Raw genomic sequence first — 26484 nt, 5'->3', positions numbered from 1 at the left:
TACTATACAGCGGAAAGGAGCAGCCAAGCATACTAGGACTCAATTTCTTGACTTTAAGAAAGCCGACTTCATAAAACTTAGGGAAGTGCTGGGTGAGATCCCATGGACAGTAATACTAAAAGGAAAGGGAGTTCATGATGGCTGGGAGTTTGTTAAGAGGGAGATAGTAAAAGCACAACTTCAGGCAATACCAATGAGACGGAAACATGGAAGGTGCCTAAAGAAGCCAGGGTGGCTATCTAAAGAACTTTTAACTGAGTTAAGATTAAAAAAGGATGTGTACAAAAAATGGAAAAGGGGGGAAACCACCAAAGAGGAATTCAAACAAATAGCCAGCACGTGTAGACACAAAGTCAGAAAAGCTAAAGCACAGAATGAACTCAGGCTTGCTAGAGAGGTTAAAAGCAACAAAAAAGGCTTTTATGGGTATGTTCGTAGCAAAAGGAAGAACAAAGAAACAGTGGGGTCACTCAGAGGAGAAGATGGTGAAATGCAAACAGGGGACACAGAAAGGGCTGAACTCCTCAATGCCTTCTTTGCCTCAGTCTTCTCCGATAAAGAAAACAATGCCCGACCTGAAGAATTTGGAGCAAATGATTCAGCAGAGGAAACACAGCCCAGAATAACTAAGGAGATAGTACAAGAATACTTGGCTAGTTTAGATGTATTCAAGTCTCCAGGGCCAGATGAACTGCATCCAAGAGTATTAAAAGAACTGGCAGATGTGATCTCAGAACCACTGGCAGTCATCTTTGAGAATTCCTGGAGAACAGGCGAAGTCCCGGCAGACTGGAGGAGGGCAAATGTTGTCCCTATTTTCAAAAAGGGGAAAAGAGAGGACCCAAATAATTACCGCCCAGTCAGTCTGACATCAATACCAGGGAAGATTCTGGAGCAGATCATTAAGCAAACAGTCTGTGAGCACCTAGAAAGGAATGCTGTGATCACCAATAGTCAGCACGGATTTCTGAAAAATAAGTCATGTCAGACTAACCTGATCTCGTTTTTTGACAGAATTACAAAGCCTGGTATATGAAGGGAACACAGTGGATGTAGCCTACCTTGATTTCAGCAAGGCATTTGACAAGGTGCCCCATGATATTCTTGTAAAGAAGCTGGTAAAATGCGGTCTTGACTATGCTACCACTCAGTGGATTTGTAACTGGCTGACTGACCGAACCCAAAAGGTGCTCATCAATGGTTCCTCTTCATCCTGGAGAAGAGTGACTAGTGGGGTGCCACAGGGTTCTGTCTTGGGCCCGGTCTTATTCAACATCTTTATCAACGACTTGGATGATGGACTCAAGGGCATCCTGATCAAATTTGCAGATGACACCAAACTGGGAGGGGTGGCTAACACCCCAGAGGACAGGATCACACTTCAAAACGACCTTGACAGATTAGAGAACTGGGCAAAAACAAACAAGATGAATTTTAACAGGGAGAAATGTAAAGTATTGCACTTGGGCAAAAAAAATGAGAGGCACAAATACAAGATGGGGGACACCTGGCTTGAGAGCAGTACATGTGAAAAGGATCTAGGAGTCTTGGTTGACCGCAAACTTGACATGAGCCAACAGTGTGACGCGGCAGCTAAAAAAGCCAATGCAATTCTGGGCTGCATCAATAGGAGTATAGCATCTAGATCAAGGGAAGTAATAGTGCCACTGTATTCTGCTCTGGTCAGACCTCACCTGGAGTACTGTGTCCAGTTCTGGGCACCACAGTTCAAGAAGTACACTGACAAACTGGAACGTGTCCAGAGGAGGGCAACCAAAATGGTCAAAGGCCTGGAAACGATGCCTTATGAGGAACGGCTAAGGGAGCTGGGCATGTTTAGCCTGGAGAAGAGGAGGTTAAGGGGTGATATGATAGCCATGTTCAAATATATAAAAGGATGTCACATAGAGGAGGGAGAAAGGTTGTTTTCTGCTGCTCCAGAGAAGCGGACACGGAGCAATGGATCCAAACTACAAGAAAGAAGATTCCACCTAAACATTAGGAAGAACTTCCTGACAGTAAGAGCTGTTCGACAGTGGAATTTGCTGCCAAGGAGTGTGGTGGAGTCTCCTTCTTTGGAGGTCTTTAAGCAGAGGCTTGACAACCATATGTCAGGAGTGCTCTGATGGTGTTTCCTGCTTGGCAGGGGTTTGGACTCGATGGCCCTTGTGGTCTCTTCCAACTCTATGATTCTATGATTCTGAGCTATGCTTTCTACCTTGGCTCACCTCGTCTCCTTCCTAAGACAAACAAACCCAGTTTTACCAGCATAAGCACCCAAGACCTCCAAATCTCATTTGTGCAAAGAAACTCGACTGTTGTCTTCGCAAACCATCCTTGACCAGGAAGGTGCCCGTTGCAGTCTAATAATTCTTCTTTTCATTTGGGACCAGTCAGTATTGTGCATTGATGATCTGTGCTATCTTGCCGCCTGGTTTCTTTAGATCTACGTCACTTGGCTTTTTGGGCGGGGGACAACCGAATGTCCGCTCTCATCTCCGTAGGGACGGAAAGTAGGATATAAATTATTTTGAACAAATAAAAAGACACGTGCATTAGTCAAGAATACCACACCGTTCAGTGAGAGGACGTACAATGCTGTGATATCCTTACTGAGCCACGTGCCAGATCTGATCATATTTTACAACAACTATAATTCACGTCCATCACTCCCCCCCCGCCCCCCGCCGACAAAAAAGGGTTTCTGTTAATACCGAATCAATGGGCAACATTCCCAATTAAAGGCAACAGAGAAGGCGAGCAATCGCACACATACTACAGTTTGCAGTGTAAACAAAACAAAACCTAAAAGGAAGATTTTATTAGGAAGAGGTTGATGGAGCCAAGTAACTATGCCATGGACATTTGGGAAAGGCTTCTGGTAGGATAATGCAAACCGGGCTAATATGGAGCAGAGATTGAGGCAGCTTAAAGAACAGTGCATTGCCTAAAGTTGTGTATGATTTATTCCTGTTTTTAAGAACAAAGTCACTTCTGGGTCTTATGAATCATATAGAATCGTAGAGTTGGAAGGGACCACGGGGGTCATCTAGTCCAACCCCCTGCAATGCAGGAATCTTTTGCCCAACGTGTGGGTTAAACCCACAACCCTGAGATTAAAAACCTTATGCCCTACTGACTAAGCTATCCCATGTCCACATTACGGTACAGAAACGGTATACATAAAACAATAGATAAATGCCCTCCAACTTGGCCCCACAAGTTCTACCGCCATCTGGCCCCACAACCATAGGGTCAGGGGGGGAAAGCTATACTTAAAGAGAGAAAGGGATGTGATGGTTCACAAGGCTCCTTTGAAGATGGAAAGGGAAGGGGAGAGAGCTAGCTTGCTAAATTTAAAGGTATGGAAATTTAAATAGATTTAAAGAGTACAGCCTCACTTTCATTTGTACTTCTTGCTGTTTCTTGCTTTCTTAGGAAAGCTGGCAGCCAGGATCCTGTTCTAAAAACAGGTCGCAAAACATTTCACGGAGATACCATTTCCACCAAGGCTTGGCCAAAATAGTGCGTGGCAGGACTCTGCTGTTTCAGCTGCCGGAGACCTCGGAAAGGGCAAATATATGCTGAATGCAAGCAAAAAGAAATGATTATTCTGGCTCTGCAGCCAATTGCTGCCCTCTGGTATCATCAGGAATATAAGGAACCACCTTAAGTAGCCCTTTTGGGCCAAGAACATAGAGTAGCAATGAAATAAATAATCAAAAACTAAGTGGAGGACAGAAATTACTCCGTGCTTGGGACGGGGGGCGGCGGGGTGTCATACGTTAAAGAAGGAAGAGAAAATGCTAGAGGTCGCTTTAAAACCAAGCATATACTAAAACATTCAAACTAAGCCAAACATTGCATCCATTTAATAGTTTTATAGTTCAAATTAATTCTTCTATGTGGCTCAGGCAGAAACAAAAGTATGAGATTTTCCTTTCCATCCAGGCCCCCCTTTGGGTTTGCCGGCAAGATTTGAATCTTAAGTACAGAAGCAGACATGCTGTTAAACCAGCTACCAAGTTGTGCATCAGGGTAGCAGACCAAGGGCTCGGCACGGTTTTGCAACGCTGCTTTCTTGTTGTGAAATACGGGCCCAGTGATGGGGAGAAGCCAGGGCTGTGGGTGGCGAACTGCCAACCTCCGGCCTGGAACCTTATCTGCTCTCCCACCCAAGACCTCCAGGCTCAGTCACTGGAGCTGGACTCAAAACCTCGAACTGAACTCCTAGCAAGAACTTCAGCTAGAAGCCAGGGCATAAAGTGCCATCTGTACTGCTTGTAGTTAATCGGGCAGAGATACTTTCTCTTTAAATGTTGTAATTGTGTGTCATTAAAAGCATAATTGTTGCTTTCAAAAGGAAGACGAAGGTGATTTCTCATGCGCTGTCTCCTGCAATTGTTGCACAGGCTTAAGAAAAGCGGTTTTCTTCAACCCGTTGCCTGACTAATTGGGGGGTACCCTTTTAAGTCAGTCAATCAAAAGGTTTTTAGTCAATTCATCAGACTGTTTAATCAGCTATATATTGCAGCCCTAGTTACCTGCCCCTCAAAAACCTTCCTTTAGACTTCATTCAAGGGGGCACTAACTCCGCATGGGTCAAATAACTATCCCCCGCTTGGCCTATAGAGTCAATCAAGTTCTATTGAACTTCCAAGTAAGAGGAAACGGAGTGAAATTGAGTGTGAATTACCAGCATCATTAAAGCGAACAATAAAACCCTCTGCTGACTTCACTGGAGACAAGATTTTGGCGAGGGGCTAAAAAAATAAACCCAAATGTTACTTAGAAATGGTGCGTAGTGGTTTATTTGGAGGGGAGGCGACTGGGAGGGAGACCCAGGGAAGGGCCTTCAATGGTCCTTTGGCCACGACAGATACATGATGAAATATGCTTAGTGAAGCCGCACAATGAAGCCTCCGTATTCAAAGCCAGTGGGCCGTCTGAAATATCGATGTGGGAGAGCAACAACGGGAGAGGACTTTTGCATCCACAGTTTTTGTGGGATTCCCAGAGGCTCATGGCCAGCCACTAATGGACCGAGGATGATGGGCTAGATTGGCTTAGGAAGCCTCTTCTTGGTGCTAAATTTTACTTGCACAAATCCTACTAAAACAGGGACAGGAGCTAAGCCAAGAGCTGCCGTTCTCTTTAGCAGGGCTTGTGCAGGAGAATTTCTTCCTCGGTTGTGCCTTTAGTATGGGAGCCATTTAGGCAGGCCAAGAGGCAGAGAGCAGAGCAAGGTTCATGTTGTTGTTGTTTAGTCGTTTAGTCGTGTCCGACTCTTCGTGACCCCATGGACCAGAGCACGCCAGGCACTGCTGTCTTCCACTGCCTCCCGCAGTTTGGTAAAACTCATGTTGGTAGCTTCGAGAACACTATCCATCTCGTCCTCTGTCATCCCCTTCTCCTTGTGCCCTCCATCCTTCCCAACATCAGGGGCTTTTCCAGGGAGTCTTCTCTTCTCATGAGGTGGCCAAAGTATTGGAGTCTCAGCTTCAGGATCTGTCCTTCCAGTGAGCACTCAGGGCTGATTTCCTTAAGAATGGATAGGTTTGATCTTCTTGCAGTCCATGGAACGCTCAAGAGTCTCCTCCAGCACCATAATTCAAAAGCATCAATTCTTCGGCGATCAGCCTTCATGGATCACTGCCTTGCCATGGCGAAGGGGCTTGAATAACTCAGAGAAGCTATGAACTATGCCGAGCAGAGCACCCAAGATGGACAGGTCATAGTGGCGAGTTTTGACCAAACGTGATCCACCTGGAGCAGGAACCGGCAAGCCACTACAGTATCCCTGCCAAGAAAACTCCATGGACAAAGACAACAGGCAAGGTTCATGGGGCAGTTCAAAAGCCTTCCCCTCTTAGGATCTACTGAAGAACGTAACTGCCCCAAAACAATATTCAACGTAGTGCTAAGAAGTTCACTCCGTCAGTGCAAGCATTGCCCTCTACTCCCGCTGTGCGCTGTTCTGGGGATTCTCCCAACCAACGCCACCCCGAGCCAACTTGGGGGGCATAGGGGCAAAGGCCCATTGCACTAGCCGAAGTCCTTGCATAGGCTTCTGCTAGCGGGACCCATTAGTTGAATGCAACAAAACTTGTGGTCCCTTCGTTACATAACATTATAACGGGATAGGGAAGCATCCTGAGGAATATGCATGCGTGCTGAACATGCAAACTGAAATATGCAACGTATTTCATATATTGAAATGTATTTCATATACTGAAAAATGCATATATTTCTTATATTGAAAAACACGAAACATGAAGAGCTGAGATATAAGGAGTGGGCAACACACCTCTCTGCTCCCCCTGAACCTGGAGTGCCTAATTTCTAAAGGTTTGCAAAATACAACACAGATCAGAGACATTTTGCATTCAGTGCAGGAGCTGAACGACAGACTTAGCTTTTCCAAAATGAAGGAGTTCCTGACCCTTACTCTTAACATTGCTCGCAAAACCATCCACAGACATTTATACTAGGAGTGATGGATGCTGGGGAAAATGTTAACCGAAGAATGAATTAACAGAAACATATTAAAAAATCCAGAAAATACAATTTCTATAATGAAAAGTCAACCAAAGGAAGCAAAGTAAACGCAAACCCAAGAACTGACAATAAATCAGAATCAGCTATTATCATCAACCTAATGCTCTGACTCTCTTTTGAGGTATTTTCAAACAAATCTTTTTACTGTGTGAGGTTTTTTGTTTTGCTTTGTTTTGTTAAATGCAATTACTTTAGGTAGTGGAAAAAGTCTCTGGAAGGTACACTTTCATAGACATCAATATTGCTGGGGATTTATTTTTTTTTAAGACTAAGAACCCATTTTTTAAAAAGCAAAAACAAATTAAAGCGTTCAGCTTTATTTTTTTAGTGGTTTTTTTTTTCTTTTTTAAGAAAAAGATTGTGTACACACACCTGCTACAGGTCTATCAATCTAGAGCAGGAAAACATTTCACCTCTGCATCATAAGTAAGAGCAAAAGTGCTTATTAAAACATTAATCACAGTCCATTATATTCTGTCTCTCTGCCAAACGTTTCCCATTACATCACTGAAAAATATCTATTAACTAAAACTTGATTCTGACAAGTTGCAGAAGTATAGAGTTCCTGCAGCTCAGTAATGTACAACCCAGGGATTTTTTGGTGTGTGTGTGTAAGGTGAAGTGGAGAAAAAGTTACACAATTGATTTTGCAGTGGCATGCAAAAGCATAGGGAAGGGAGCAAGGTAGAAAGGAGATTGGCGACATTTATGACTGCAAGGGAGGGGGGAGCTGATTTAACTTGTGATTTTACTGTGAAATAATTCAAAAATTATTTCAGACCTCACCACGCTTTATTAAACACATTCACCGAGATTGTACGATATACCCAAGGCTGCCTAAACAAGTTTCAAATATTTCAGATGCATGCTGCTGAACGCAAAACTGCATTGTCTTGCAAAAAGGTAGGCCTTGTTTGGAACAGTGCCTCACAGGAAATTATAGCAAATGAAAACCACACCACCCTGCCGTCTCCTCTCCAACGAGGTAGGATTTATGTTTTTACATTTAAAGCCAGTTGCGCAAAGGAAGAAAAATACAGCCGTGTTACCTTCTAGCCTTGACAATGGCTAATCTGTAAATTCTGCATATGTTCAAGTCATTATTTTATTATTAGAAACATTACAAGACTTTGAGACGTTCCGAGTCCAAAACTCAAAAAACACATTTCTTGACATTGCAGGCAAGGCCAGGAACTGTATTTACTTACTAACTGCCTGGAATTTGTTTGAAGGTATTAAAGCCGAATAAAAAAAACACACAAACACAAATACACCTCTGCTTTACCAAGACATAGTGGAGCAACCACTTCAGTTATTAGTAGAGTGAATTTTTCGTTCCTCTCTCATAATGCTAGAAGTTGGAGGCGTCCAGTGATGCTAAATGGTGGAAGATTCAAGACAGACAAGGTTAAACTAGGAAACTCCCTCTAATAAGAAGCAGTGGTAGCCACCAATTTGTTGTTGTTTAGTCGTTTAGTTGTGTCTGACTCTTCATGACCCCCTGGACCAGAGCACACCAGGCTCTCCTGTCTTCCACTGCCTCCCACAGTTTGGTCAGACTCATGCTGGTAGCTTCGAGAACACTGTCCAACCATCTCGTCCTCTGCCGTCCCCTTCTCCTTGTGCCCTCCATCTTTCCCAACATCAGGGTCTTTTCCAGGGAGTCTTCTCTTCTCATGAGGTGGCCAAAGTACTGGAGCCTCAGCTTCAGGATCTGTCCTTCCAGTGAGCACTCAGGGCTGATTTTCTTCAGAATGGACAAGTCTGATCTTCTTGCAGTCCATGGGACTCTCATGAATCTCCTCCAGCACCATAATTCAAAAGCATCAATTCTTCGGCGATCAGCCTTCTTGATGGTCCAGCTCTCACTTCCATACATCACTACTGGGAAAACCATAGCTTTAACTATATGGACCTTTGATGTCTCTGCTTTTTTTTTTTTTTTTTTTTTTTTTTTTGCTTTAAAAGAGGAGTGGGCAAATTCATGGAGGGTAAGGCGATCAATGGCTACTAGCCATTGGCAACTATGTTCTTCCTCTGATTGTGACTTGTTGGGATTTAGAAGTGGAGAGAGATAAGTTGCACTCGGGTCCTGGTTCAGGACTTCCTACAGACATCTGGCTGGCCAGTGTAAGAACAGGGGGGTGTTGGGACTAGTGTTGGCAAGCACCTAAGGAAACGGGGGCAATTGGCAGGCCCCCAGCTGGCTCCAGCCCACCGGCCGGTGTGCTGGGCGAACTCCGGTCCTTGGTGCAGCATAAATCTGCGGCCCCAGGCTTTAGAAGACTGAGCACGCTATGCAGCAGAGCAAACGCTGCACAAACAGAAGCGGCACGAGAGGCTGTGTGAGCATATTTACAAGCAGGTTTATTCAGCGTAGATCAGGACAAAGGGAGACATGTCTGATCTCCTTCGTATCCAAAGCAAAACAGCATAAGCAAAAGCTATACACAAAACGGAAGTACCCAGCAAGCTGTGCTGAAATGTAAACAGACATGTGACATGCAACAATTCCACATGCCTGTTCCTTAAGGTGGAACAGAATCCTCAACAACTAGATGAGCCATTGAGCTGATCCAGCAGGTTTCTTCTCCTTGATTTTGTATTAAGGAACCAGCTACTTTGCCCTTTGCACAAACACAGTACAATTTAGATCTCCAGGCTTGCGATCGCACTAAATGAAAGACTGCTTTATGCCCGGTGCCTAAGTGTATTTATTGGTCAACCAGCTCTCCGTGTGGCAGAGCAACAGAGACATCTCTCTCCCCAACATAAAGAACATAACATGCTGCGTTTGTAAGAAAGCTCTTCCCAAAGAGAAAAGACTACCTCTGAACATGCCACTAAGGAAGGAAAGCTTACAACAGGGAGGCTACTGTCTGAATGATACGGACACCTGAAACTTTTTGAAGACTGGAAAATTCTTTTATTGCCAAAGGACTCTCAAACTGGGCTTCTCAAAGTGCAGGAGAAGGAAGGTTGCAGGAGGTGGACCAACATTTTTGCCATCTTAGCGGGGAGTCCAATGGGTGCCCTTGCGCTCACGGAAAAGCTTTTGCTCCCGCTGACACCCTTGTTAATGGAAGAGGAAGGGGTTCACTCTTCCCACTATGCCCCCCCAAACCACCTCTACCCTGTCCCAAAGGGTGGTTTTAAGAGGTGGCGGGAGATGCAGGGAGGAGAGGGAAATTGGCAAAAATCGCCTCCTTTCCCCTCCAGTTAGCAGAGCATCCACTGGGTCAAAAGCTCACCTGTGAATACAAGGGCATATTGACTTGGTTTTCCTGCCCCAATTTAGATGATAATGTTTAGCCCAGTTGCATTGGGGGGCCCTCCTGCTCGTTCTGTAGGGGTGGCAGCTGAACTTCTGCCCCAAAGTCCTGCCCTGATAGCACCACCATTCCATGATGATCTTTTCATAAAATTTCGAAGGAGCCATCAAAATGCCTTGGAAGATGCTTTGAAAGCCGCTAGCTTTTCAGCGCCATCCTACCCAACGTACCATAAACCCATTCCTGTCTTGCCCTGAATTTCCAACACTTTTGGCCATTGAAAAGTGGCTGTCCGGAACTTCAGCAAAACATTCAGTAGGCCTTGCTACCCTCCTACAACATACACAAAAACCCAGAGACTATTCCAGAATAAAATGGTATAATTACATTTCCTACAGTGACCTTGTAATCTCTGGAGTATTTACTCTAGACTAAACAATCCCCTTCAGCTGCCCTGTGTCTGATTGTCAATGAAAGAAGCTTGTTTGACAACTGCTCAGAGCAGAAACGTTTTTTTCCATGATTGCTTTTTTTTTTTTTTTTTTAAGTGAAGGGTCGGGGAAAGCACATATTCCTGGAGAAGCATTCAGAGCACACCGGCTCATGTGAGATCAATGAGTTAATTCTGAAGCCGAACGCCAACAAAAACAATTACTGGGGACATTCTCCTGTCAGGTCCAGGCTTTTGAGGTTAATTTAGTGGTAACATGCGCAGCTGAAGCCAACTTGGAATATAAGTAACTGCACGGTCTGGTGTAGGCTTCCTTTCCCCCCCCCCTCCTTTATACATTTTCCATATTCTTGGGTTTTATCATCCTCCCGGGGCCGTTAACAGCTACAGAACCCACACTAGGCCCACAGGTGGGCGGACAGGAAGGAGAAAAATTCTGTTTCATAAGCGGCTCGCTCCTAACATATTCCGTTAACGACCTTGACAGAAGTGCTCCTTGAAGAGAAAAGGGGAGAAAGCTCCATATACTGCAGGGTGCCATTTGAAAAGCCCAGAAGATCTCTTGCCAGAAACGTCCCAACTTCTCCAAACAGCTCCGGGCTTCCTGAAGGAGGCCACGTTGCTGTCCTTGGTTGCTGTTCAGCTGGCCAAGCCTCCGCTATCTGCTTCCCTCGTTATTTGGAAAGAAAACAGGCTTGCGTTGGTTCCAAGCCACCACCTCACCATCAAAGCGGGGTCACTCCAAACATTCATGAAAGCCAAATAAACCCATTCCTAGAAATCAGAAGTTGTGATCCAGCTCCTGCCGTGCGGAACTCATCTTTTCGGCAACGCTGGGTGTCCCTGGAGAGGAGTCCACAAACCCATCAGAAGGCCCATCCAGCCTGCTCAAAGGGGCAAGGGACTGTGAGGTGGTTGCACATCTCCCGCCAGATGTGTATCTGCACCTCGTTCCCAATGTGTGCAGTGGCCCAGCTTCTGCACCTGATTCTCTCTCCATTGCTGGCCTGGGACAATTTCACTGTTATTTGTTGATGCCTATTGAATCATTCCAATGCTTGCTCTTCCATAGCGCTATCCATATGGAAAGTGAATTAAACATCTTTTTCACATTCTCTTCCCACGTGCAGTGTAGAGGTAGGACAATGAGGAGGAGGAGGAGGCAGTTTCATTGAGCTGATCTCATGGTGTGAACCATTTGTTCAACCGTGGAGTAGCAAGTCGTACTGATTCAGAGAAAGCTCCGGGTCCCAAATTCTGCCTTTTGCACCACTCTCATGATGCCACTGGATGGGGATCTTGTGGTCCTCCTGATGATCATAGAATCAGAGTCCCATGGACTGCAAGAAGATCAAACCTATCCATTCTTAAGGAAATCAGCCCTGAGAGCTCACTGGAAGGACAGATCCTGAAGCTGAGGCTCCAAGACTTTGGCCACCTCATGAGAAGAGAAGACTCCCTGGAAAAGACCCTGATGTTGGGAAAGATGGAGGGCACAAGGAGAAGGGGACAACAGAGGACGAGATGGTTGGACAGTGTTCTCGAAGCTACCAGCATGAGTTTGACCAAACTGCGGGAGGCAGTGGAAGACAGGAGTGCCTGGAGTGCTCTGGTCCATGGGGTCATGAAGAGTCGGACATGACTAAACAGCAACAACATAGTTGGAAGGGACTCCAAGGGTCATCTAGTCCAATCCGCTGCAAAGCAGGAATCTCAGTTAAAGCATCCCTGACAGATGGCCGTCCGACCTCTGCTTCAAAACCTCCAAGGGAGGAGAGTCCACAAACTCCCAAGGGAGACCGTTCCGCTCTCAAACAGCTCTTACTGCCAGATGTGTTTCCTGGTGTTTACTCAGAATCTCTCTTCTTCCAACTTGAAGCCATTGGTTGGACTACAACTCCCATAGCCCCAACCAGCATGGGAAATGGTATGGGATGGTGTGAACCATAGTCCAACAGCATCTGTTGGGCCACAGGTCCCCCAGCCTTGCATTTCTGCCTGGAAAGGCTCTTGATTTCCATTTCAGCTTGGATCCTCGGATAGCAGCTGTGGCTAGGAGTGCTTTTGCTCGGCTTAAGCTAGTACGACAGCTGCAAGGAGAAGACTGATTTGGCCACTGCCACTCATGCCTTACTTGTTTATTTATTGGCCAGTCTTCAATCATGGCTCTCAAAGTTGCTTCCAATAAAACCACAAAAAGTACAATAAAGAAGAAAACCCAACACAGCATACAAATCACAGCAGGCAGATAAAAGCCAGAAGAACATCACAACAGACACAGTCCTAGCCACATCCAAGCTGAATTAGTGGAGGTTCCTTTGAAAAGGTGGTGCAAAACATGGCAGTAAAGAAGCAGCGCATGCTATGACCTCGACTTTTAAAGCAGTTACGGAGGCTTAAAATAGTTTCTGAACCAAAATTCAAGTGGTTGATCTACCACACCACCTTCAATGCCCTAAACCAGCCTTCTCAAACGTGCTATCTTCAAGATACTTTGGATGTCCCTGGCTGGGGCTGATAGGAATTGTAGTCCAAAACTGGAGGAGAATGAGCCTGGAGAACACTTCCCTAAACAGTTTAGGATCCGGATATTTGAAGGACCTTCTCCGAAATGAACCTGCTGATCACCATGTTCTTTGGGTGAGGTCCTGCTCTATGTTTCGCCACTGATGGAAGACTGGCTGGTCTGCAATGGCCATGTCATTCAACTCTGGGAGAGTGGCTGTGCCACTCTCTGTTCAGTCCTTCCTTTGATGTTATTTTGATTCAAGATGAAAACAGTATTCTACCAAATGGCTTTTGGCCTGTAATCTGAAGTCGCTTCCCATTTGATACTGATGCTTCATTAAACGTGTCAGATGCCTATCACAATAGCTCAGTGATGTAGATAGAACCTGTAGCTCATGAGACAAATTAGGCCCAGCGGGGACCCCAGTTTGGCCACAAGGCCATTTCCCCCAAACCACGCCCAAGTGCCCCACACCTGACATTGTATGAGCTGTCAAAGGTGGGGCAGGTAAAGACACAGCTACAAAGGAACAACTGGGTGCCTTGAAGCATCTTCCTGATTGTTCCTTGTCAGTGCTGATCAGTGCTAACAGCAAGCAGCACAAGGAAATACTTCCTTTGGCTGTGCAACTTGAAATCAACCCATGTGGGCAAAGGAGCATTTCCTATGGCATCGCTGTGACGTCACGTGTTTGACAAAGTGGCCTGTGGGCTTGGAGGACACCAGGATCCTATTTGACATCTGGATCCAGTTCTCCATCCCTGCCGTAGCCTCTAGGCAGTTTACAATAAAATATTAACAGTTTGTTGTTCTTTCTGTCCGTTTTTCATTGTTGTTACTGGTCTACAGTAGTTTTAATCTCATTTCACTAAGGTGCTTCAGAATGCAAAAAACAGAAGAAGAAGAAGAAGAAGAAGAAGAAGAAGAAGAAGAAGAAGAAGAAGAGGAGGAGGAGGAGGAGGAGGAGGAGTTTGGATTTGATATCCCGCTTTATCACTACCCTAAGGAGTCTCAAAGCGGCTAACAGTCTCCTTTCCCTTCCTCCCCCACAACAAACACTCTGTGAGGTGAGTGGGGCTGAGAGACTTCAGAGAAGTGTGACTAGCCCAAGGTCACCCAGCAGCTGCATGTGGAGGAGCGGGGAATCGAACCCGGTTCACCAGATTACGAGACTACCACTCTTAACCATTCCACCACACTGGCTCCCCAGTGTGTAACTAAATGGCAGAGCAAGGGTGGAAGCCCCAGCATGGCTGAGATCCTACTTTGTAAAATGCTAGGCATATTGATCCACTCTAAGATGGAAGAGTCAACAGAACCACCCAACACAAACTTTGGATTCCAAAAGAGCGCCAGATGGCTACTCAAAAGTGGAGCGGATGGGAATATTTATCTAAATACATAAAAAGGATAACCTTACGTTAGTAGCATAGGAAAATCTCAGCTGCCAGCAGAGCAGTCTTGGGAACCTCATTCAGCACTTAGCACTGGGAAAACTCAGCCCTCATTGGCAAAACATTAACTTGTGTTTCCATCTCGTCTGGAGCAAATTAGTGTAATTGGCAGTGCCAGAGAGAGAGAGCGGTGCCACTTGGGAGTCGCATGGATATTGCAATCCTTCTTTTTATCCCGCAATAGAAAATATTCTGCTGTATTTCACAAAAACCATAGGCAACGTGTTAAAATGATTTTGTTCTTCTTTCCAAGTAAGACACAAACAAGAAAGTGACAGAAGGCTTCAGTCATCAACACCGCTACCCTGTTCATAAAATGTGATAAGCAAATGTTTTGGCTACACAAATTTATTTGACTAAAAGACTATTCACACACAAGAGGGAGGTTTTCAGAAGAGTGTGTGCATGTGCCTATAAACAATTTTTTTGGGGGGGGATTAAGAGGGCAAAAAACATTCAGTCAGGACTAAGCACACTCAGCGGACACTAAATGATGGCTGTCAAAGGGGAGGGTGGACGGAAAAGGAGGGCAGGAAGTGGAATAGAGTATTCTGGAATAGGGTGTGGTTACCTGCTTAGAACCCTGAACAAGCAGCGTTTTATTGGAGGTCTTACTTGTACCCATTTAATACTAAACTTTCCCCTTTCTCTCCTTTGCCCTGCCATCTTTTTATGGACTACTTTTAAAATGAGGCTGCATTTTAAATTGCATTTTAACCTGTATTTTAAATTGGGGGTTTTTCCCCGATTATGTTTTTACTGTAATTTTACTGGTGTTAGCCGCCCTGAGCCCGGCTCTGGCTGGGGAGGGTGGGGTATAAAGAAAATTTTGTATTATTATTATTATTATCATCATCATCATCATCATCATCATCATCATCATCATCTTGTCCACGCACAAGATCTGCCAGTTTCTACATTCTCTAGCTTCAGGAAATCCCTTCCATAGCAACTATTCTGCCAAGAAACCTGTGTGCATCTGCCACCTGCCCACCCACAGATTCTGGGGCACATTGAAGGGAACACAAGTGCGCTGGACCTCATTGTCACCTTGCATGAACCGAGTGAACCCATGGGGTGCATCTGCTAGTCCCCCATGGCTGTGCAACACAGGGGTGAACAGCTTGGCTGGGGTAGGAGTCCTGAGCAGCCAGGAAAGTCTGTTCAACGCTACTGACTCTCTCATTGAGGAATCCTTGACACGTCTCCATGGAACCCCAGGATTCCTTTGGAACCTTGGCTTGAAAACCACTGCATTAGAACATCAAGACTGGCGCCATTTCACTTTGCTGTTTGTTCTTTCCCCCCTTTTTAAACAAATATCACTGTTAGTCATCGGCTACAGCAAAAACTTCACATTCCTAAAATAATATTGCAACTTGATTACTACAATTTATTGCTTACTAGCCAGTTTCCCAAAGCGATGTGCAGACCTCAGCTGCTTCAAGTCTCAGGAGCAAAGGACTCCCTTCCCCCCACCCTCTGGGTCCCCCCCCCTTCCCACCCACCCACCCCTTTTTGCTGCCAGTGCAGCGTATTACTTTTGTCCTGTAGCTTTCTGAAAAAATTACTTCTGGTAGCATTTTCTATTGATTTTTGGAGACATTGTTTATTACTTTCAGGGCATTTCATGAGATGGGTCTTTCAAAAATATATTTCTGCCTGTCTAATATCCTTTCACAGCGGACTTGCTGCAGCCTTATCAGCAAAATCACTGTACCTTTCGCTGAATAGCCAGGTGGGGAGGAACAGAATTCTTAGGGCCTTAGCTACGGGGCCATGGGTGATGGAGCCAGTGTTGTAGTGTAGTGGTTAGAGTCCTGGACTGGGACCTGGGAGACCAGGGTTCAAATCCCTACTCACCCATTCATTCATTCATTTTCTATGCTGGCCTTCATCTGTAAGATCTCAAGACAGTTCGCAACACAAAAATACAGTCATACCTCATGTTACGTCCGCTTCATGTTACGTTCCTTCAGGATACGTCCCGCGGCGACCCGAAAGTACCGGAAAGGGTTACTTCCAGGTTTCGCCGCTCGCGCCTGCGCAGAAGCGCAAAATGACATCACGCGCATGCGCATAAGTGGCAAATCGCAACCTGCGGGTTGCGCTCTTTTCATGTTGCAAACGGGCCTCCGGAACGGATCCCGTTCACAATCAGAGGTACCACTGTACAAGATAAAAACTCAAGATGCACAATAAAAACGAGAACAACACACACACACACACACACACACACACACTCTCAAATCAATAAACCCCACCCCCTTGATGACCTTGGGCCAGTCACAGTTTCTCAGCCTGACCTACCTCATAGGGTTGTTTCAAGGATAAAATTGGCAAGCGGGGGTGGGGCAGGGACAAGAGAAGAGAGGACCATGTACACTCCTTTGAGCTCTTGGGAAAAAGAGCAGGATATAAATAGAATGAACGAAGCTCTGGAGCAAGAACAGCCAATATGACGCTTTCCGAGTGTTCGAAATTAGATGGACACCAGGCACATCTTGCACCTGGCTATCGGCCACTTGCGACCAAGTGCAGGTGCCAGGAGGGCGCTTGACATCTCCACCACCTGGAGGTTCATGCTAGGGATCCTTGGATCTTAACTGTTTTCACACACTTCTTGTAGAATTCTGTTTGTTATATTTTATTTGCACAATCAGAATGAATTTCAGGAACCAAAATGCTTTTTCTGTGCAGCCTGAGCAGGAGCAGTGAACAACATTATAGTGAATTGTTGTCGCCTGTCTTCACTTACCACACCCCACTGCCCTACTCACAATTGTGAAGACTATCCCTACATTATGAATGGTCTGTCACCATTCAGAAAAAGAGGTCAGAATTGGCCAATCAATATATATGGACTGTCCCTGGATCAAGTGACTTTTCTTCTTTAAGTTCTCAAAGCTCTTCACCTTCTTCTCTCCTTTCTTTGGGGATCACTCATAGCTGAGTAAGATTGTCTTCCATGAACAAGGTCTTAACAGTGAGTCCTTAAGTAACTGTGGAGGCCAATTCTGGACCCACACATCCTTCCACAGTGGGGACATCAGTTTCTGGGCGGGAGTTGATCACGGTGTGGATTCGCCACACCTGTTTTCCTCTTAGTGCATTTCTCCCTTTCGTCCTGAGTTCAAGCATCTTCAAAGCCCATGACACCTTTGGTAAAGGCTGTTCTCCAACTGGAGCACTCACAGGCCAGTGTTTCCCAGTTGTCTGTGTTTACACTACTTTTTTTAGATTTGCCTTGAGAGAGCCTTTAAACCTCTTTTATTGACCACCAGCATTATGTTTTCCATATTTAAGTTCGGAGTAGAGTAGTTGCTTTGGAAGACGATAAAATAGGCATCCGAACAACATGACCAGTCCAACAAAGTTGATGTTGAAGAATCATTGCTTCCACACTGGTGATCTTTGCTTCTTCCAGTACACTAGCATTAGTTCACCTGTCTTCCCAAGTGATGTGTACAAATTTTGGAGACACTGTTGATGGAATCTTTCAAGGAGTTGGAGACGGTGTTTATAAATGGTCCATGTTTCACAAGAGTACAGTAAGGTTGGTAGTACTACAACTTTGTAAACAAGGATTTTGTTTTCCCTGCGAATGTCCTGGTTCTCAAACACCCTGAACTTCAATCGGGAGAAAGCTAGCTCAAGGTCGTCGTCTGAACTAGCCAGATGTTTAATGAAAATCAATCACCGACAGTCCATCATATAAAACACAAGACTTCAGAGCTGTCTTGCCCCAAAATGGCAACCAGGCATTCCATTTTGGCGACTGGAACCTTGGATTAAAGAGCCACTTGGCGCCCAGTTTATATAGCTGAGTTTCTAACACTGCGCCTTCCAGGTGGCACTGGATGCCAACTCCAACTAACCTCGCCAACAGGGCAAATCATCAGAAATGATGAGAGCTGCAGTCCAGCGACATGTGGGGTGTCTCACGTTGGCTCCCCGTCTCCTCACCTAGGGTCTTGAGGTCCTGATGCAGATACCCACAACAGCTAGCAAAATCATCAGGGTGTGCCTTTTGGCTCATAGTCTCTTACCCATGTTAGTTACCGTAAGATGCACTCCATAAGACACACTTTTTTCCTCCTATAAAGTAAAGGGAAATGTGAGTGCGTCTTATGGAGTGAATGGCGCTGCGCAGAGAGGTAGAGCTGCGCAGCGCCCCTTCAGCGAGGCGCCTGCCCTGCGAAGCCGGAGGAGGAACAGAAGGGACTCCTTCTGTTCCTTCTCCAGCTTCGCTTGAAGGGGCGCTGCACAGTTCTCCCTCTCTGCGCAGCACAGAGAGGAAGAACTGCGCAGCGTCCCTTCAGCGACGTGCCTGTCCTGGCTTCTGCCTTAGCCACACGCAGCCTCTTCGGGCAGGGGGAGCCTTCATCCCGCTGCCCGAGAGAGGGTGCATGCGGCTATCCTATAAGCCAGGACAGCAAGAGGGATCGCTACGCAGCGATCCCGCTTGCTGTCCTGGCTTCTGCCCTTAGCCCCGCGCAGCCTCTTCCGGGCAGGGGGAGCCTTCATCCCGCTGCCCTGAAGAGGCTTGGCGCAGTCATCCCAGAAGCCAGAACAGCCACACGGTATCCCAGAAGCCAGATCCCTCTTGCTATTCTGACTTCTGGGATTCCAAATATTTTTTTTCTTGTTTTCCTCCCCCCCAAAACTAGGTGCGTCTTATCGTCTGGTGCGTCCTATAGAATGAAAAATACGGTATTTGCTACATGTACTGCTTTTAGGCAAGAGCAAGGACATTTAACAAACAGCGAAAGTCACATGATGACTTCAGGCCGTGTGCCAGCAAGCATGACACAGGGAGGCTGTTTCATGTTTGGCTGCTGAAAGCCGGTTCTCAAAACTCTAGTGGAAAACACGAAATGCCAAGAGCTGAGAGATTCCTGATGCAGAATGAGAGGCCCATTCCTTACCACCACACATTGCAACTCGTCATTCGAAATCCCAGGGCTTTGGAGGCCCAAGCAGCTGTTCTGCTAACAGGTGGCGTTTGCAAGCTCAGGCTGCGCCAGGGCTGGGAAAGCTAATTAACATTTGCCTCTAATAACCTGATACACCAGATAGTGAGAAGATGTGAAACCCAAAATGTAAAGGGCTCCTCAAATAAAACAGTTGGGGCAGACCCTCAAGAAACCAAAGCAAACCCTACACAATGACATCATAGGTTAATTCCTTCACCAATTAGTGATTATTTACAATACTTATCTGTTACCTTTATATCCTGCCTATCCTACCCAAAGAAGCAAAGAGTGAGGAACAGATCTCCTGAACTGCTTTGTTGCATATGAAAGGATCCACATTTAGTCTCAGCTCATCACCTTGAAGGACAAAGGCTACTAGGACCAGAGGATGGATGAGGCCAGGCCCTGGATTAAGGTAAAGGATTGCTATTATGCCCCCCCCCCCCCGTTTCTGCTATAAACTGGCCGTGAAACTGTTGTCCACAGACTCTGAAGAACAGCACTGTCAATGAGACATCTGCTGGTGTCAGGGCTGGCACACGTTTGAGAATGGCCTTCTGCCACCTACTCTCCAAGCACCAGGGCCATAAGGAAGCCTGCTCTCCCACCCGCCGCAACCAAGACTTATAATGCGGGGGCCCAAAAGTATCCTGGGGCAAAATGAGAATGACGGAAAGCAGCATCGCCCTCAACCCACCCAATTTCCTGTAAGGTGATGGCTGTGCGTTTTTGAACCTGGTTGCTGAATATGATGAACCACGGACACATTCTGTGTTTAGGATAACATTTTATTCCCTTGCTAATTATGCTGATTCTATGCTTGACCTTCCTTTGCAATGCCTTATTCTGAAATCTTTAGGAGAATCTTAGTTTCCTGTTAAAGTCATCCACGTTGGCAGCCGTCACTTCTCTCTCGCAAGAGCAAGTTGCAAAGTTTTGCTGTGCCGTGGGAAGAACCTCCTTTTGTCTGTTCTGAACCTTCCAACATTCAGCGTCATTTATTTGTTTTGTTTTGTTTTTTGAATTTATATACCACCCTATACCCAGAGGTCTCAGGGTGGTTCACAGAAAAGATTACAATATATAAAATCAAAAGAAGAACAATGACCCAATAACAACAACCCCCCCCCCAAAAAAGAGCCACATTTGAAAAGGGTATAGGATATCAGATGTCAATCCGGTCAACCAAAGGCCTTATGATGATGATGATAAATACCCCACCCATTTGGCTATGTTTCACCAGCCACTCTAGGCGGCTTCCACAAAATATTAAAAATACAATAAATCACCAAACATTAAAAACATCCCTAAAAAGAACGTTTTCGCCTGACACCTAAAGGTGTATAATGAAGGCACCAGGCAAACTTCCCTGGGGAGAGTATTCCACAGATGGGGAGCCACTGCAGAGAAGACCCTGTTCTCACGTTGTCACCCTTCGGACCTCTCAAGGAGGTGGCACACAAAGGAGAGCCTCAGAAGATGATCTCAGGGTCCAAGTAGGTTCATATGGAAAGAGGAGGTCCTTGAGGTATTGCGGTCCTGAGCCGTTTAAGGCTTTATAGGGCAAAACCAGCACTTGGAATTGGGCCCAGAAACTAATTGGTAGCCAGTGCAGTCAGACCAGGATCGGTGTAATATGCTCAAACCGTCTTGCTCCAGTAAGTAACCCGGCCGCTGAATTCTGCACCAGCTGAAGTTTCCGAACCGTATAACAAATTGCAGTAATCTATCCCTGAGTATACCAGAGCACAGACGACAGTAGTTAGGCTATCTCTGTCCAGATAGGGGCGTAGCTCGACCACCAGCTGAAGCTGATGGAAAGCACTCTGGGCCACTGAGGCCACCTGAGCCTCGAACAACAGCAAAGGATCCAGGCGTACCTCCAAGCTGCGAGCCTGCCCTTTCAGAGGAAGTATAACCGCATCAAGAGCAGGCGATCTCCCACCCATCTGGTCTAGGGAACCACCCACTAACAGTGCCTCAGCCTTATCAGGATTGAGCTTCAGTTTGTTGGCTCTCATCCAGTCCATTAGTGAGGCAAGACACTAACCTTTGAAGGTGACCCGGAAAGTGCAACTAATCCAGAATGCGGCAGCTAGCCTGGTGACTGGGAGTGGCCACTGAGACCACATGAAAGATCTACATTGGCTCCCAGTACATTTCCGAGCACAATTCAAAGTGTTGGTGCTCACCTTTAAAGCCCTAAACCGCCTCGGTCCAGTATACCTGAAGGAGCATCTCCACTCCCATCGTTCTGCCCGGACACTGAGGTCCAGCGCCAAGGGCCTTCTGGTGGTTCCCTCCCTGCGAGAAGCCAAGTTACAGGGAACCAGGCAGAGGGCCTTCTCGGTAGTGGCACCTGCCCCGTGGAACACCCTCCCACCAGATGTCAAAGAGAACAACAACTACCAGACTTTTAGAAGACATCTGAAGGCAGCCCTGTTTAGGGAAGCTTTTAATGTTTAACAGACCACTGTATTTTAGTATTTTGTTGGAAGACGCCCAGAGTGGCTGGGGAAACAATAGTAATAACAATTATTATTATTATTATTATTCCAGCACTTCCACTGCCTCACCTGCAGATGTAAAGGAGAAATAGAGCTGGTGTGCTGGGTGCTGGTATTAGGAGAAAGGGACAAAAATCTGCAAAAGGGCCTTTCATTTTTGAAGCCATGGGAAAGACCTTTCATGCATTTGGAACTATCTCACAAATTGCACAGGGAGGCGAGCCAGTACTCCCAGTCCAGGCTCAAATGGAGCTTGGACAATGGATGCTCTTCTGATGGATGGAACACACCACTGAGCTTTGGACCAGAGCGCCAGATCAAACCCTTCTCATGGCAAAGGGCCAGCCCTGATATTTTTCCTGGCCTCCTACGGCTGGACAAATCAAGGCGCCCCCCCCCCCCCGTTTTTGGAGGGGTTTTGCTCTTTAATGCTGTGCAACTGAAAATGAACAGCTACTTCTCCTTAGCTGCCAACGGCAACCTTGAAAACATGAATGCGATCCAGCCGAATTCTCAGCTGATCTATAAAAGACCAGAAAAGCAGAAAGAGAGCAAGAGAGAAACAAAACCAAAAAAAAAATTTATATTCGGTCACCCAAACAAAACATTGATTTGGGCAGGAAGTCTAGTATTTCATTAAGGTCTGTTTTGCTTTCACTCCCCCCCCCCCACCTCCCTTTATTTGGGGGATAAGGTGGCAAGTTTCCTGCCTGAATACCATTTCACTGACAGCGACGTTGGTTAAAATAAATAAATAAGGAAAAACTTACCCAAATTTCCCCAACACTTCAATATCTGGAACTGGCGGCCCGTAGGTCTCCACATGCAATGGCTGATATTCATAGAGCACTTCCTCGATCTTTGGAACAGGTCCCAACGAAATATGCTGACCCTGTTGAGAAGTTATACCAGGATGTAGAAGACTGTTACATTTTAGGGCTTTAGGTAGTGTTGACCCTTAGAACAACGCTGGACTGAAAACATCACATCCAGCACATGCTAGCTATTATATGATCCATTTCCTGCTTCTAACTTGGCATTCTTCCCTAGGACTTCAACAGTATGGGAATAATGGTTTGGTAAGGATAATTCTTCTGGAAGGGGAGGGGCGGAAAATAAGATTTACTAATGTCAGATTTACAGTAACTGAGTGCAGCTGCTTCCCAATGTCAATGGTGAACTAATTAGGTAAAAACTTATCATTAGCCATATCAAGCAAACATTGTGCAGCAAGCCTGTTGCAATTTGTAATCAATTATTTCCTGAGAGCCCTAATTAAGAAGGGGAAGCTATTTTTAATTAATCTCTGCAGGGCTTTTTAAGCTACCATGCATTATGGTTTTCAGGATGGGCTTTTACAATGGAGTAACAATTAATTCATTCAGCAAATTCCCATTTGTTTCATAACTGAAAAGGAGGAACACAGAGACATAATAGGTTAACTTCAGATGGCACATTTGCAAGCTAACTGCCTTTGAGAAACAATAAGGACTCATTTAAAATTCCCATATCATCTGCACCATAAACTAAGGTTAATCTTAACCATGGTTAGTTGAAACAAGCCTGCTTCATAAACTATGGTTTGAAGTTGGCTTGTTTAAACTAACTGTAGTCAAGATTAACCACAGGTTGTCTTGGTTCAAATAACACGGCAAGCTGCAGGAAATTTAGGACACTAGGAATAGCTTCCAAACTTTGCATCACAGCTATGCTAGAACAGGAGGGAGAGGAGAGTATGCAAGCCCAGGATTCACTGCAGCTCATTCCTGAAACGCTAACCTATGTTTTTAGCATCATGTCCAGAGAATTCACACCTAACTTGGTATTTGCCAGCCACGCAATCTTGTCCAATATATCACAATGGCTTATTGTACTGGGTCAGCTTTTAAGATGCAGTTGAAATGCTACCTCCTGGCCTTTAGTGGTTCCCACATCTCCTTAAGGAGACCAACCTCATACTTTGAGAGACATTGGATCTGTAACATCAGAGGCTATGGAGCTGACAGGGACCAGAGGAAGGTGAAGGCTGGTGATGGAATGGTACTACTGCATACGAGTTCACTGACATTCGAATTTCTCGCTCCTTTGGCAGAAGAGCAGATTATATTGCTCTGATTCCTCCTGCGCACTGAAAGAACTCTAGAATTTACAACAGGGATTGCCCATTCAGACAGTGGCACGTGTCCCCTCCGTTAAAGCTGGCTGGCTGGGCAGGGAAGAGAGGGAACCCACCAGTAATCAACAATGCTAAATGCTAGTATATTCTAAGTACACTAGCTTTCCCTGAACTTGAAGGTTAGTGGGTCTTCATGAAAGCACAGTTTCAACGTTGCATCCCTGACTCTGTGAGTTGACAGGAAGCTAGGACAGAGGCAGGAGAAAGGAGAAATACCGTATTTTTCGCTCTATAGGACGCACTTTTTTCCCTTCAAAAATGAAGGGAAAATGTGTGTGCGTCCTATGGAGCGAAGACGCCATAGCCCCACGACCCTCTCCCGGCTGGAGAGGTGACGCGCGGCTATGGCAGGAGCTTCTATAGCCGCGCGTCACCTCTCCAGCCGGGAGAGCGCGCGCGGGGCTAAAGAAGCACCCCGCAACCCTCTCCCGGCTGGAGAGGTGACGCGCGGCTATTGAGGCTCTTGCCATAGCCGCCCGTCACCTCTCCAGCCGGGAGAGAGCGCGCGGGGCTAAAGCAGCCCCCCATGACCCTCTCCCGGCTGGAGAGGTGACGCACGGCTATGGCAGGAGCCTCTCCGCTGCGCCTTTCCGCTGCTCCCTGAACTGCTCTTTGGGGCTGGTGGTGGGCTTCCCCCCGCCAGCCCCAAAGAGCAGGTCGAAAGGAACCTGAAGCCTGGAGAGCGAGAGGGGTCAGTGCACACCGACCCCCTCGCTCTCCAGGCTTCCAAGGTAGCCGCCTGAACGCACCTTAAACGGCACCTTGTTTTAGAGCGGGAAAACAAGAGGGGGAAAGTTCTCCCCCTCTCTGCACAGCCTCTCCTGCCACTTCGCTGAAGGGGCGCTGGGCAGAGAGGGGGAGATTTTTTTTTCTTGTTCTCCCCCCTCTAAAACAAAGTGCGTCCTATTGTCCGGTGCGTCCTATGGTGCGAAAAATACGGTAGGAATAAAGGAAGGAGAAAAGAGAAAGTAGGAATTAAACTTTAGCACGGGAAGGTTTGGCCTGTCCATCAAGACGACAGGGTGTCTCTGCAGGCCTCAAATCTGCCTTTGCTTTGCTTTACCCTATCAGGCCTAGCATTTGAATCTGTGGTCACAGGTAAAGCAAGTCTCATTCCCTCTGGATGCTGTAATGTTTGCACAGGGGAAACTGACAGACTCCAAATGGTACATGGAAAAAATTCTAAGAACATAGACAACAAGGATAAAGGGTTGTTGCTGGGGATTTGCAGGGGGGTGTTTCATGTCTTATCATGGTCTGCTTCATTTACTGTACACTGTCCATTCTTTGCAACTCCGGGAACTGCGAAACCATCCAAAGGTTTATTACGAGACTGCTTGCATAGGACTTACATTTTCCACACGGCGTGTAAACGAAGATTCAAACTTAACTCGGGAGGATAATGGCAGCAAGGATATGATCTGGCCTGACACTTGGGAGGACGAGGTGCGGAATGGTGGTGCAACTGGTCAGCGCGTCTGGCTGTTAACCAAAGGGTTGGTGGTTCGAGCCCAACCTGAGACGGCTGTGCGAAGGATTCCTGCTTTTCATGGGGTTAGACTACATGACCCTTGGGGTATCTTCCAACTCTACAGTTCTATGAATCTTAGATAGCACATGTATACCAGCCCTGAATCAGTTTACCTCCCAGAGGCTTTGCAAGTCTCACTGGTAGTTCTAGAGCAGCAACCGTGGGGGCTTAGAGGCAGCTGAGATGGATTCAGGGCAACAGAAAACACACCAGCCAACAGTTACGCTTTACAAATGTACACTTAGGGACCTCCCGGGTGATTCAGATTTTCAGCATTCATCTTGATTTGCAAAGTTTACATGCCCATTAGGTCTTTTACCAAGACTCCTTTCTGACTTGTTTACAGAGAAGTTACAGGACAGTGGGCATTCATTCTGCATCCATCCCAGTTTGCTTGCGGGGTATTACACATCTTCCCATTAGTCATTTGGGTGTGGGTGGTGCTGTGGGTTAAACCACAGAGCCTAGGACTTGCCGATCAGAAGGTCGGCGGTTTGAATCTCCGCGAAGGGGTGAGCTCCCGTTGCTCGGTCCCTGCTCCTGCCAACCTAGCAGTTCGAAAGCACGTCAAAGTGCAAGTAGATAAATAGGTACCGCTCCGGCGAGAAGGTAAACGGTGTTTCCGTGCGCTGCTCTGGTTCGCCAGAAGCAGCTTAGTCATGCTGGCCACATGACCCGGAAGCTGTATGCCGGCTTAGTCATGCTGGCCACATGACCCGGAAGCTGTACGCTGGCTCCCTTGGCCACTAAAGCGAGATGAGCGTCGCAACCCCAGAGTCGGTCACGACTGGGCCTAATGGTCAGGGGTCCCTTTACCTTTACACGCCACACTTTTCAACGCATTTCCTAGGGGAGGCGGAAGAATCAGCTTGCTACGCAAAACCCCAACCCAAATTTCCATTCTATCCCATCCCTTCCACCCCAAGTCCTATTCCCGAACGTCCACCAACCTCCCCCAAACCCCGCATTCTGCTCAGGCTGCTTCCAATAACACCCAGGAAGAGGAGAGTAAAACCGATAGATGAGGAAGACCCCGTTCAGTATTATTTT

General features: G+C 46.4%; 1 protein-coding gene across 1 annotated transcript in view; it reads right to left on the bottom strand.

Moving 5' to 3' along the window:
* The window catches only part of MNAT1 (MNAT1 component of CDK activating kinase), a 137757-nt gene that overhangs the window by 20279 nt on the left and 90994 nt on the right, over positions 1–26484 (bottom strand). Inside the window, exon 7 of the mRNA XM_080992273.1 lies at positions 22498–22619. Coding sequence (XP_080848399.1) covers positions 22498–22619 — 122 coding nt within the window. The remainder of the gene's footprint in view (positions 1–22497; positions 22620–26484) is intronic.

The sequence above is a fragment of the Podarcis pityusensis genome (assembly GCF_964106645.2).
Source record: "Podarcis pityusensis genome assembly, chromosome: 1".
In the NCBI taxonomy this organism is placed as follows: domain Eukaryota; kingdom Metazoa; phylum Chordata; class Lepidosauria; order Squamata; family Lacertidae; genus Podarcis; species Podarcis pityusensis.
Note: the sequence above shows the minus strand (reverse complement) of the source record. Positions and strands in the feature narration are given on the sequence as shown.